This window comes from Monomorium pharaonis, chromosome 4 (genome assembly GCF_013373865.1).
Source record: "Monomorium pharaonis isolate MP-MQ-018 chromosome 4, ASM1337386v2, whole genome shotgun sequence".
Classification (NCBI taxonomy): domain Eukaryota; kingdom Metazoa; phylum Arthropoda; class Insecta; order Hymenoptera; family Formicidae; genus Monomorium; species Monomorium pharaonis.
In genome coordinates, this window is record NC_050470.1 from 9446650 (window position 1) to 9461353 (window position 14704).

General features: G+C 29.9%; 2 protein-coding genes and 1 long non-coding RNA gene across 7 annotated transcripts; 1 reads left to right on the plus strand and 2 right to left on the minus strand.

The window, feature by feature from the left end:
* Positions 1 to 2220: 2220 nt before the first annotated feature.
* Positions 2221 to 4376, minus strand: LOC105840923 (dehydrodolichyl diphosphate synthase complex subunit DHDDS). 2 transcript variants are annotated; one of them, XM_012688012.3, is made up of 5 exons: positions 3692 to 4376; positions 3458 to 3619; positions 3223 to 3371; positions 2912 to 3096; positions 2221 to 2808 (listed from the first exon to the last, which is right to left on the minus strand). In XM_012688012.3, exons 1-5 carry the CDS (start codon positions 3850 to 3852, stop codon positions 2578 to 2580), a joined length of 888 nt encoding a protein of 295 aa, XP_012543466.1. In that variant the 5' UTR covers positions 3853 to 4376; the 3' UTR covers positions 2221 to 2577. The 2 variants fall into 2 exon arrangements, with proteins under 2 accessions (XP_012543466.1, XP_028047718.1); XM_028191917.2 differs by having other exon boundaries at positions 3458 to 4376.
* Positions 4104 to 5027, plus strand: LOC114254806. Its single transcript, XR_003626101.2, has 2 exons — positions 4104 to 4226; positions 4370 to 5027. It is a non-coding gene; the product is annotated as an uncharacterized LOC114254806 (long non-coding RNA).
* Positions 5028 to 8603: 3576 nt separating this feature from the next.
* Positions 8604 to 14649, minus strand: LOC105840922 (dehydrodolichyl diphosphate synthase complex subunit DHDDS). 4 transcript variants are annotated; one of them, XM_036285546.1, is made up of 7 exons: positions 14347 to 14649; positions 13662 to 13799; positions 10204 to 10425; positions 9965 to 10126; positions 9742 to 9890; positions 9227 to 9411; positions 8604 to 9123 (listed from the first exon to the last, which is right to left on the minus strand). In XM_036285546.1, the coding sequence occupies exons 3-7, from the start codon at positions 10362 to 10364 to the stop codon at positions 8884 to 8886; spliced, it is 897 nt and encodes a 298-aa protein (XP_036141439.1). In that variant the 5' UTR covers positions 10365 to 10425; positions 13662 to 13799; positions 14347 to 14649; the 3' UTR covers positions 8604 to 8883. The 4 variants fall into 4 exon arrangements, with proteins under 4 accessions (XP_036141439.1, XP_036141442.1, XP_036141440.1 ...); XM_036285549.1 differs by lacking the exon at positions 13662 to 13799 and having other exon boundaries at positions 10204 to 10325; XM_036285547.1 differs by lacking the exon at positions 13662 to 13799.
* Positions 14650 to 14704: the final 55 nt, after the last annotated feature.

The window sequence follows — 14704 nt, forward strand, 5'->3', positions numbered from 1 at the left end:
TATATGCCTATTGGAACATAACAAATTATTTTTCAATAATTTAAAAGTCTATCTTTAAAACGACTGAGAAAATAAATTGTTACATAGCTTTCTTTAAGAAAATGTGTCACTAATAATACAGAAAAGTGTTGCGATAACAAATTTATAAGAGATATTAAACGTTGACTATTCAGGTTTTATGACATACAATGATAATTTTAAAAAGATTTGTATTCTGTTATAACAGAATTAATATTTGTACTTCATTAATGTGATGAAAAAATATTGATGCATGATAATGCATATGTATTTAAAAAATAATTCAGATTTTAATGAAAAATATAAGATTTTAATTTGTAATAAGTAATATAATTATTGTTTCAGACAAAAACTATATTTACATTAGAAGATAGATTATTTTGTTATAAAGTGAATATAAATAAAAACAAAATTATAAATATTAAGCAAAATTTACTTAAAATTAAAACATGAGTTAGGAAATTATGAAAGAAATGATTTGAAATCAAACCGGCTACGATTCGAAATTGTTGAATCATTGGAATTCGAATCTATTTAATTCGAAAACCTGACTCAAACTCGCATTGATTCGATTCAATTCTATTGGAATTCGAACAATTCCCACTTCTCTATTAATTATATGTAAAAATTGTGTTTACAAATCGTTAACAAAAGAGAACTCCTTCAGTTCTAATCATTTTTACATGTGTATCCAGCCAATCTTTTTGTCTTCCCGCAAATTCAAACTGAGATAATTCTAATACATCAACAATTCTATAATTCAATTTTTCATTCATACGTACACGATAATTTTTTAACTATTAGAGGTGTGCCAACATACATGTTCCTATATCTTTAATAATTATCTGAAAAAGTAATCATATGCATAAAAATATATCCAAGAAAGATATAAACTAAATTCTTTGTTTATTTCATAATTGTATCTATATCGCAAATGTTTATCATATTTATGTTTTAATCAGACTCAATACAGAAAATGTATTAAGTTGTAAATAAGATTATATTGGAAGGCCTTTTGCTTCGTAATAGGTAAAATATTGTGCAAGATGTTAAATATTCTGTAATATGAACAATTTGATCTCACACAGTAATATTTTAAATTACGTTGACGAAGAACAATTATCGAAAGGCAATTATTTGAAAATATTCTACATCTACAACGTTGATGTTTTATTTCAATAAAATAATTGACACTAAATGTACATTCATAAACATTGTTATTTGCTTTATGCGACCATATTGATGACACAAGTAAATAATATAGGCCGTTTTGTACACATTTCTCGAATTTAAAAAATATACATATAAATTATTTAACTATTGCTACGCAATTTTCTATTACAAAGAATGTATTCATATATTTATATCTTTATAGTATCGCGCGATAATATTATTTATTTCATATATGTATAATATGTTATTTCTATTATTGTACATTTGTTTTACAATGTTATTTTACAATTCTTCAACAGACATTACAACAAAAAACAATTGGAAAACTAATGTATGGAATGTACATACAGAGATAAATAAATACATATATATGTTATAACATACGACACATTATGGAAGCAAATTTCATCATCTATAATTGTGATTGAAATCATAATTATTTTTCAAAAAATAAATATCCCATTTTTAAAGAATATTGTTGTTGAAATTGTTTAATAACAAATTATAATTTATTAAATTTTCTTTTTAGCAAGATTGATTGTTCGACAAATTATTTAATCATACATATGTATTTTATAAGCTCTAATTTCTTCATCAAGAATGAATCTTACATGTCATGTTTACATGAATGAATTTTATGTCATATTTATATGAGAGATGAGTATAAAAAAATTCTGTACAAGAGAAAATATAAATTTTAATAACTGTTTTAATTGTTCAAGCGTTTCAATATTGTAGATCTTGTTCATAATTTATTTCGAAGATTTAATTATTTCTTTAGTTTTTTTTTCTAAACAACACGTTTTACGTGGTTGGAAGTACCTGTAGCTCTCTTCCTGAGTTTATGATACCATAAAATAGATCAAATATTTGTATAAAAGTTGATATTGGTTTTCATATATAATTATCTTTGTTTAATCATTTGACTAGTACTTTATATATATATATATATATATATATATATATATATATATATATATATATATATATGTATGTATGTATGTATGTATATAGTTATAAACTTATTTATTTGTAAATTTATCATTAATTTTATTTTTCTAATGCACAAAACATAAGAATTGCTAATACTTGGTAGACATAAATTCACAAGATGGAGTAAAATTACCTGAGACAAAAATAATGAACTATACTATAATGGAAAGTTGATTTGGAGTAAAGTAAAACTAATTTTTAATATAAAATATGTTTGCATTACTTGTATTTTTTTAATTAGCATCTTTGTTTTCCCTTTGTTTTCCACTAGTGTATGCATACACACACACACCATGTGTGTTTGTTCCCTTTTAACAAAAATTTTTTAGGATTTTAAACAACGAAGAAACCTATATTTTACTAATTCTTATATTTACTAGAATCCATTTGTTGCTAGGATTGAACTGTTGGAAGATATATATTTTCGATCGCAATTTCGCGTTCACGGTGCAACTTATCAACATACATGGAAACTCTATTATTATGCACAATTGGAAAAAAATTGTTTTTAACTTTTTGTAAATCAGAATAACATCTCTGATAATAAAAAATTGCACCAAGAAAATCCCATATACTGAATTCAGGCCACAATGCATTGGTAAAATAGAGGCAAGTGTTAGAAATCTAAAAAAATTGAACAAAATTATTTTATATATAAATGCAGGCCTACTTGGATGATTTATAAAAATTAATATATTTTAGTCATAAAAATGAAATGTTTTCTTACTTGCCACAAGAGAAAATCACTAAGCCGAATTTCTCCAGAAGTACGAATTAATAAATCTGGATTTGGGGATTTGTAAGTGTACAAGCAGTCAGAAATCAAATCTTCGTTAATATCTTCTGGTAAGATATCAGAATGCTTTATACCTTTTGCTATGTCTTTAATTGTATTGGTAAGTTCATCCCTTGCTGTAAATATAAAGAAATATAAAAATTTACACATACATATAATATTCAATACATTAAAAAGTGAATTTTCTATATTTATAAAATATAAGTGAGTATGAATATAAAGATAATTATGATAATACTTACTTGTATAAGAGAAAGCAAGATTTAAAAATGCTTTGTTATTGTCCTTAGTGACGGCCATAGTTTGAGCGATTAATTTGTATACGTCTTCTGGAAGCAAGGAAAAATTACCAATCACACGAATGCACACTCCAGCCTTTGTCAGTTCGTCTCTGGAAATTAGATACATTTAATGAGATTTAAAATTACCTGCTGCAAAATGCCTGGTAAGAACAAATAACAAATTTAAAATACATACGTTTCTTCCAAGAGTCGCTTGAACTTCTGCCTGGCAAGGTCCATGAGTTCATCAACTTCTTTTTTGTTACGTTTAAAGTTTTCTATGCTAAAAGCATAAACTGTGACCTCTGTAATACCAAGATCCATGCACCAGCTCAATGTCTCTGCCAATTTTTCAAACCTGTCGTCAATAAAATATATAATATTAATGCGATTGATCAGCATATCTGCAAATTTTCTCAAAGATGCATACCCCATTGAGTGACCCTCTTTCTTTGTTATGTTTTGTTTATTCGCGAAACGTCTATTACCATCCATGATAAACGCCACATGCCTGGGTATCTTGCCAGTCTTTATGATCTTTAAAGCCAAAAACTGCACCCAGTTCAGTTTGCGCTCCGTTATCCACGACATCGAATTTCATGTATGGATGTGCGAAGATCTATACAATGTCCGTTTGATAACAGACTTTTTGTCAAACGCCTCTGCCAAATTCGTTATTCCGTAATTCCCGTAATTCGTACCAACGGCACTATATTCAATGCTCGTTAGAGCGATAATGACGATATCAGCTGCTAATCATCGTCTAACCTTCGTATCGCAAATGAAAAAAGGCTATTTGTGACGTGGCTTTCACGTTGTTTACGTATTCATTTTAGTTATTTGTCTTATCTACGCGTTCGGGCGTGATATGGGCGATATATTAAAAGTTATTCCTGAAGTGTCCTCGCTGACTGACTCCTAATACCGTTTGCCGACGAAACGCTAAAGCGGTTAAAGCTACTCATGTGAGTGTCTCTCTCTCTCTCTCTCTCCCCCTCTCTCTCTCTTTATTTCTCTCATTTAAAATGAACCGAAACAGCTATTAAGTGACTTTCATTCAATATTTCTCTCGTAATATTGAATTTGAATTAAACACCAATGATTGCAGCCAGTGACTTGCATCATCCCCATTTTCGTCGATACGCCAGGATGATGTCTCTCATTCAATACAATTCAACGTGTACGCCACGTACGACGTACGCGCGAGCGCGTGACGCGTGACACTTTATCACGGCTGCCATATTGACCCGCATCGCCTCTCTCGGCGAGAAGTTCTCGCTCATGATGGACCTGAGTTGCAGGTGATTCCCGCGAAAATAGAAACTCGTGACAATGGTGAATAGTGAATCGGAACAGTATATAATATAATATAATTTTGCGATTTTGCGAAGTGATGCTTTACTGCTTATATTCATACATAAAATCTAAAATCTAGAGTGTGATGCTCTTTTTGTTGTTTTTCTTGAAATGAACTATCTGTTCTCAAAGGGCAATTTAATTCAGGAAAAATAACAATTAATATATATTCTCTTTCCTGCACACATACTACAGCCAAAATAACTTAAATGTTTTTTTGTATAAGTTATAAATACTCTTGCAGGAGCATCATAGACAATTCCTTTAACTAAAACTTTGTATATTTTTTTATTGTTAATAAATCCCATTTTCCTCAACCGCAATTTATTCAGTAATTAATGGGTATATACTTCAACGACAAATGGTTTTGTACTAATATTATTAGTAAAAATAGAAATTAAAATAGCCCAGAATTGACTTTTGTTGAGCTCTTTGATATATTGATAGGCCATCAACATATTAATTAAAACACTGTTAATTTGGACATAGTTTTAAATATTTTGTTATTTATCGTAGAAGACTATCGGCTACTCCAAAGTATATTAAGAATCACTTGTTATTTTCGACCTTAATTTGTCGTGTAGCATGTTTTGGAGTTTGCATCAAGGTCCAGGAATCTCGAATTGTGACCACAATCACGTAATAGTTGCAGCAATGAATTAATAGATTTTTGTGTTATATTTTCTTGCATTACCCATAAAATAAGTCTATCATGTAAATTAGAAGTATTTTCATAAGTCTGTGGTTCATTATTAACTTAAATTTAATTATAACTAAAAATAAATACGTTGCTGAAATTCTTATCTTTCTCTATACCTTTATTATTATCTAATGTAAAACATATGATTTCTGAATTAACTGAATTGAAAAACATCATATTCACCGAAAAATGTAATATCTTCGGTTTGGGATGTAGAAGTGACTACAATATTGTTTTCTTTATTATTTGGTATTTCATTCATTAAGGCACAATTATTTTCAACATTGCCAGAACTATTATTATCAATATTATAGTACTATAAAATTGTATTCGTGAACGAATCAATTGATTTTTTCTACGCTTCGATAAGAAACATATATTTTTTAGCATTTTTATTATTTATTAAACTAAATCTAAAAAAACATATTTTTTTAAACTATAGTTTTAAAATATTAATTAAAAATTATACGTAATAAAAAAATAAAGTTTTGATAAATGTGAAAAAGAATAAAAAGGAGGTTATGATAGTATAAAATAATAATACTTACAACGACTAGATTATTAGTTGAATATAATATAAGTAAAGTTAATTTAAAAATTTATTGTATATTATGTAACTAAAAAGTTTTTTAATGTAGTTTAAAAACTATAAATATATAATTAAATGACAACTTAATTACTGCACAGATTGATGATCCATGATACAGATCAAGTACCTTAATTAATTCTTTTTTATTGAGTGATATAATTTAATTATGTCTTTAATTGCACGAGTAAGTTCATTTCTTGCTGCAGATATAAAAAATATTAAAGAATTTATACCGACACATTTATTATACATATATATATATATGTATATGCATAATATTTGTATAACATTGTATATATGTATATATGCACTGAGAAAAATATCCAGCAGTTTTCGGAAAAAAACGTTCAAACACTTTGTCCGATTGATTTTGAATGGATTTAGAGCTAACCGATGAAATAAAAGATGTCGTTATCCGATGAAACATACTTTTCGATAAAATATGAACGGATATATATAATGAGGTGCGATTTATTTATCCGTTTAAATTTATATATAATATAATCGGACATTGTACTTGATCGGATAAAAACAGGGTATTTTATCCGATCAAGCTAAATATTTGATCTAATGTACTACATCTGATTAAAGTATATCCGATAAAATATGATTTCAGAAGTCCGATAAAATATATACGTGCGTATATTTCGATAGTTGCGTGCGCGCCAGTCAGACGTGCACGAGCGCCTCTATACATTGTCGATACAGCGTGCGTGTGTGTATGTGTGTGTGTGTGTGTATGGGGCGGGGCGGGGGGTGTGACGCAGTATTGTGTTATTGTGTACTTGAAGCAGAAGTGAACCTATAAAAATGAACTCGAACAGATCGAGATGCTAATACACTTAGATCTGTTCTTAAAAAACTAACAAAAGGACATAACTTAAAAAATATAATATATACATTTATATAATATATACATTTTTTTGTTCAGCTCTATATTTTTTTTACCAACTCATAAACGTTTGCGTTAAATATCAGTATAAATTTTTTGAAATTATTCATCAATATTTAATGGGAAAATTCCGATCAAAAATTAGGTTTATTGATCGGATATAATATAATTGCACTATCCGTTTAATAAGTAACAAACGGATATTTTAAATCAAATATTTTCTAATCGAAACTTTTTGATCGGTCATTTTTTATCAGTTTTTTTCCGATTAAAGGAATCGGTAATATCCTTTCGTTACTTTTTAAACGAATTTTCCAATCAAATTTAAACGGAGTTTTTTCTGAGTATGTATATCCCCTTTATTTTTCATGTATAAGTATGTGTATATATTATATATAGGAATAAAATATTTGTCACATGTGTGTCGAAAGTGGTTCTTTTTGTGATCTTTTACTGGGCCGCAAAGTTGCCGATTGTGCACAGATAATTTTCTTGCACAACTCATTCCTCTATCAATCAAGCGTGCGGAAATGTTATGTAGGAATTATTTTTGCACAACTATTCTTTCACACATTTCCCAACCTTTGTTTTCATTCCCACATTCAAGTTGTATCACGTACGGTACGTCATCTCGCGACATATGTACTATAATATACAAAATATAACAAACTCGAGTTGAGATCTCTGATTACATTATAATCTCCACGAGTGTAAAATAAACATTTATTTAAATTAAACTGATAAACTATATAGTTCTTAGTTGTTCTTAACTATAAATTCCGGAGCACACACACCTCTTCAATTAAAAAGTACGACTTTTCACAATAAATATAACTATTATCAGCTATTAATTACAATTGTGTTTAATCCAAAATAAGTGGGATACGCTGCGGATTCCCTAGAAGTTTTGTCAGTTGGTGAATTTAGCGAGTGGATTAAATAAGTGATCTAAAAATGAAACATGAGTAGTTCAGAAAAATGCATAGACCAGTTGCGGGCAGAATCTCGTAAAATCGGCCTGACGCCTCTAGAGAACAAGGAGCAGCAATTAATTGCGTCCATATAATGACGCACATGAAGAAAACCAATCTGAAGGAGTTGCGTAAAGATGAACCATTGACAAGTACTAGACAATAATGTTCCAAGGACTATTAGGTTTGATCAGATTCACTAACGGCGGACAGATCGCGTATAAATTAAACCGTTAGCTGGGCAAAATACAACGGAAGTCATCGGTACCTGCAGATACGTTGATCCAACTGATGACTATGACGGTTGAGACATAGCAACAGATGCAGTAGCAAACACAATTGTTGCAGCAATTATTGCAGACAGTGGGCTTAAGTAACTCAGTCCATACAGCACCGAAAGATTACAAAAACATTGCACAAATCTTACATTGAAATATTGTAATATTTGGACGTTGCGAAATGTTTCTGCAATGTTACTGTAAGCTTGCCGCTAAAATGTCCGCCTTGAGAAACATTACAATGTAAGACTACTGCAATGTTACGGTGCAATGTATTTGATGCATTAAAACGCGTTGCTATAAATATGCATAACGCTTCAAATTTAATAGATAAACTTTGAGAATATATAAAGAGAGATAAAAAGAAATTCGTTGCAATTTGTGTAACTTTATAATCTTTTTCCATCCAAAATTCAGATAAAAAATTGTGAATTTACACAATTGCAATGAATTTCTTTCGTATTTCTCTTGAATATTTTTATATATTCTCAAAGTTTACCTATTAAGTATCTTCCTGTGTTTCAAGACTATAAACAATAAAACAAAAATGTCTAAATTTTGATGTTAGTTTTCTCATACAATTATGTTTATTTAATTATTTGATTAGTTATATGTGACTATAAATTTATATATGCATAAATTTACTATATATCTTAAGTTTGCTGATATACAAGACATAAAACAATTTAATTGCTGTAATAATTTGAGAAACATAATTTAATATAAAGAATAAAATTACCTAAGTAAATTGTACTATATCCAAAATTGTATAATAAAAAGTTAATTTGAAGTAAAATACACACAACAAAATTTTCAGCATTTTTCGCTGACACTCATTAGAATATTTTATTTTCAGAACTTCTGATATTGCTGATATTTTCGATCATAGTTTCGCGTTCGTGGTGTATCTTATCAACATACATAGATACTCTACTATTATGCACGATAGGTTTTAAATTGTTTCTAGTTTTTCGCAAGTCAGAACAACTTTGGTAATAAAAAACTGCAGCGAGAAATGTCCATATAGTAAAATCAGGCCATAAAACATCGGTGAAGTAGATGCAAGTGTTAGAAATCTAAAACAAATGAATAAAATTATTTTATATATACATGCAAGTCTACTTTGATAAGTTATAAAAAGAAATATATTTTAGTTACAAAAATAAAATGTTTTCTTACTTGCCACATGAAAAAGTCACTAAGTCGAGTTTCCCCGGAAGTACGAACTAATAAATCTGGATTTGGAGACTTGTAAGTATATAAACAGTCAAAAAGTAAGTCTTCGTTAATATCTTCTGGTAAGATATTATTATGTTTTATACCTTTTGTTATGTCTTTAATTGCATGAGTAAGTTCATCCCTTGCTGCAGATAAAAAATATAAAAATACACACATACACACACACACATCTATATACATAAGTATAATATATGTATAATAAAAAATGCAATACTTTTACATTCACTTCTAGTATAACATATAGGAATGTGAATATAAATTATAGTGGTAAAGTTTACATGTATAAGAGAAAGCAATATTTAGAAATGCTTTATTATTATTTTTTGTGGCGATCATAGAGTGAATGCATTCGAACGAAATAGCCGACTTCTTGTATAACAAAATATACTATATTTTACATCCAGTTTTAGTATAACATAAGAATGGACATAAATAAATATGATGGTAAAACTTACATGTATAAGGGTAAGCTATATTTAAAATTATTTTATTATTATCCTTCGTGGCGATCATAGATTGAGCAATTAATTGGGATACATCTTCTGGAAGCAAAGACAAGTTACCAATCACACGAACGCACACTCCAGCGTCCGTCAGTTTGTCTCTGGAAATTATATATACATTCGTAATGAGATTTAAAATTGTGTTGCCATATAACGTCTGATTTAAAATACATACAATTCTTTTAAAAGACTTCTGAATTTTTGCCTGGCAAAATCCATGAGATCGTTAACTTCTTCATCACTACGATTAAAGTTATCTATGCTAAAAGCATAAACTGTGACCTCTGTAATGCCGAGGTCTAAGCACCATTTCAATGTTTCTATCATTTTTTCAAATCTGTTATAAATAAAATATAATATATGACATGAATACAACCACCATACATATTTGCAAACTTTCTCGAAGATACATACCCCTTTGAGTGTCCCTCTTTCTTGGCTATGCTTCTTTTATTTGCGTAACGTCTGTTACCATCCATGATAAACGCCACGTGTGTAGGTACCTCGCCAGTTTTAATGATCCTTAAAGCCAGGTACTGCACCCAATTCAAATTGCATTGTAATGTCCACGCCATCAAATTTTATGTATAGATATGCGAAAATGTACAATCTATCCTCGGCGGACTGTCAAACTTGCTATGTCAGTCAATAATAGTCAATAATAGTTGTCGAATACCTTATATATATATATATATATATATATATATATATATATATAGTGCTAATTGATTAACTGATATGACTATATTTATAGTTGTTGGTACCCGAGCAGAAATGAATCTAGTCGGTCCGATTTTGAAGCTAGTAGCTAGATAGTACCGACTAGATAAGTTTTCTGGCTAGTCATTAGCTCATGACTGGTTAAATATTCCTCAGCGGACTGTCAAACTTGCTATGTCAGTCAATAATAGTCAATAATAGTTGTCGAATGCCTTATATATATATATAGTGCTAATTGATTAACTGATATGACTATATTAGTTGCTGGTATATAATTGTCTGACCTTCGTCTAGCAATTAAAATAATTAATTTAATTTAGTTATAATTTCGAATTGTTTCTGTGTTCTTTTTAATTCTAGAAACTTACAATTTATTGGCTATCATATAGGTATGCTTGACCATTTTTTTTATTTATTTAAAATAGTTCTTAAATCTTTAAAAAATCATAAACGTACTTTAAGTTTTTAAGACAAATGTCTGTAGTTTAACAGAAAATGTATTATAATTCTTATAAAAATGTATATAATGCTAGGCAGTATTAATTAGGCTAGTAATTAATACTTATTTTAAATATTAAAAGCACTGATATTAGTACGTTTAGTACTCAAAATAAAGTAATAATTATTGACCAACACTACCAATATATTAAATTTTTTAAGGAAATTTAATTATCTTTTGAAACTTTTAATAGAATACAAATCGGCCTAATAATAATTTTTTAAATAATTTATATATAAGTTTATATTTATATAAAAACATGTATAAATACATATAAAATATGTTTGCTTTTGTTTATACTAGTTTTTTTGTAAAATTTTTGTTTGGTATAAAGAAATAATAATAGTCATACTGACAAGACAAAAACTATTTAAAATGATATAATTTTTGCATTGTTTGTTTTACAGAAAAATATAAAAAAATAAGAAAAAATTGTCCATGTATAATCATATATATTCCATAAATAAAAAAATATATGATTAATCATATATGTTCATTATACATGGACAATTTTTTCCTTTTTTTAAACTTGACTTTTTGTAAAAAAAAAAACAATTAGAAAATGATCTTTTTAATTACTTCCATCTTTTCAATATAACTACTATAATTTATTTTATATCAAACAGAAATTTTACAGAAGAAAGAAACTAGTCGTATAAACTATAATATATAAACAATTAATAAATAAACTACGGTCGATTTGACGCTACAAATGTTTTGAAGTGTTTGATTAATCAATTGAAATAAAGAATTTTATGAATTGACCAATCAAAGAATACGTTTCAAAGAATACTTCGAAGTGTTTATAACGTTAAGTTCATCGTAGTTTATAAAATACAATATGTCTATTATAGCTAAATTTTTCATATAAAAACCATTTGTTAGAATAGACTGCTCATGAAAGTAGTGGGGGTATCCATCACTGAGAAAAGGATAACTATCGTTAATATGAGTTTCTACCTCTTTCTAATGCAGAATAGTGGGGAAGCATATATAGCGACCAATAACGGTGTCAGAGTATGCGCGCTACGCATGCTATGACAACACACTCACGCTCTGACACCGTTATTGGTCACTATGCTTTCCCACTATTTAGCATTAGAAAGAGATAGCAACTCCATATTAACAATATATTCTAACCTCAAAATTGTTTTTAATTAAAAAAAATTTTTTATTATTTTATAATATAATATAAATATATATAAATTTCCTTTTTTACTAATTCTTTTGCTATGGTAAGTATTTTTTTGCTCTAAAACAATAAAAATAAATTTTCCGACTTTAAAAAATTCTGAAAATATTAGTACATGGAGAACCCAGTTATAAAAATTCCGGACTAACAAGTCTGCAATTTTTGAACCTGTGACAATATGATATATTATTGATAACTATTTATATAAAATTATTTATATAAAAAATTGTATAATTATATTTTATTTTCTAACTATATGAAATGGAAAAAAATAAGGATAATTTTAACTGAAGAATTATTATTAAATGGAAACAAATTCCACAATTATCAATAATTACAGTAGCTGCATAGGAATTGAAAAATTAAAAAGTTAACATTTTTATTATTATTATTAATATATCGGTTATTTAATAATAACCTATTTTATATTTACAAAAATATCTTATTATAATTTCTTTTAATAAAATACGTATTTTACAAAAAATTATAATTTATACAGTAAAAAATAATCAAATTTACCACTGATATGTTTTTACTTATGGTGAAAAAGATTTTCGAAAATATTGTCAAATGAAATAAAAAGTTAACTTCGTAAGTCAATCTTTGTTGTGTTTTTTGAACGTGTTTAACTGCCTACTAGGAGAAACGCGCAAAAAATTTCTAATTGGCTGATCCCCTCTCTATTACTTTTCCGAAATTACAGCATCCTTATCCTTTTCTCAGTGACGGATATTCCCACTACCGTTTTTCCACCTCATAAGCAGTCTATTCTAGTAAATCTATGATAAAAACATATAAACATACATGGCTGCGGTTAACATAACGCTACAAATGCTTCGAATCGTTTGATTGACCAATCAAAATAAAGAATTTTATGAATTGACCAATCGAATAATGCTTCGAAGCATTCGTAGTATCAATAACTTGACCATAGCCTATAAAATATATGTTCATGATAACGATATACATATATTTTAGATTTAGAGCAAACTACAGTATAGCTACTATCATATTAATCTTTAATGGATATTTCTTTCGAATCATATAGAGTCAATCAACGATCGCAGTAGCATTCCTTTGTCCATATCGACGTTGCAAAAAATGTCTCGCATTCAACGCAATTCAACGCGTATGACATCATGCGCGAGTGCGTGATGATTTCTCTTATCGTTCATTCATCGCGGTCGCCATATTCGTTTATTATATCGCCTTTCTCATTTCCGACGGACTAGTATAATGAAGTTGCAGGTGTGTGTCGCGAAAGTAGAAACCCGTGGATCTAAACAGTATAATAGTATAATTTTGATTTTACGAAACGGTACAAATTTATTTATTACTTACATGCATACATAAACACACACACACACACACGCACACACACACACACACACACGTGCGGCACACATCAGTGATATGTACATACATGAATACAACACATATATATGTAAATAATATACATACACATATAAAACATGTGTATGCGCACACGTATACTCAATCGCATGTGCCGTCTCGTTTCGCGATTGCGCCATATGTGTCTAGCTGATGTTTTCTCTACTTCTCTCTTTCCGACTTTCCTTGCTCCCTACAACTTTGCAGCTGCAAATAAACATGTAAGGGGACAAAGGGGATTAAAGACTATGCCTGTTCTGTAAATTCACGCACGAACCGCCTGCATCGATCGTTCCAGAACGTTAACATACACGATTGCGTTCAACCGACGTGGTAATTACTACGATCACGTTCCGATCGATACACGCCGCGACGCATTTCCCGACATGTAGGTCAGTGCAATTTTTCATGATTTGCACCACAGATATTAATTGATCGTATCCGGATAATTGTGCGGGTTGATGGTATACAGTAAGACGAACGACGTAAGCGATAATAGTTTTCCTTTAGCTGCAGTTTTAATACATAATTCCTCGCTGGTACACTATCGTGATGTTCGTCGATTATCGCGAAGAACAAGCGGGACGGAATAGTTTTTTTTCAAATTAACTTCGATTCGCTCTTGCAACAGCTAGACATATATATATGTTACATGCAGGAGATTCAACGGGCGAATTACGCAACATTTGTATATTTATTGCGCATTGCTTTTTTAACGTGTTCCTCGCCTCTATAAACGGACTGCGAAGCTCACATGGTGTTGTCTCGATCAAGTCCATGGATCGAGGCCCGGCCGCGTAGTATTCAAGTGTGCCGCGCTCAATGGCGGAGTCGTCGGCTCGTCGACAGGCGCGATCTCCCGGATGTTCGCAATCCGGAAGTTCGCCACGTGTGTTTCTCCTGGCGACGGCCGTCGCGCGGAGCGTGAGATTTTTCACGGCGGCGCCGCGGAATTCATCGTGAGACACAGCGCGGTCGGATCGTTGAACCGCGCGGACGAAAACCTCGGGGAAACTTTCGACGGACGAGAGTCGCGGCCGCCGAAAGTTCTCAGGCGGGCGACGCGTGACGCGCGTGGGGCGCGAGTTCGCCCCGAGGGGGGGGCCCCGCAC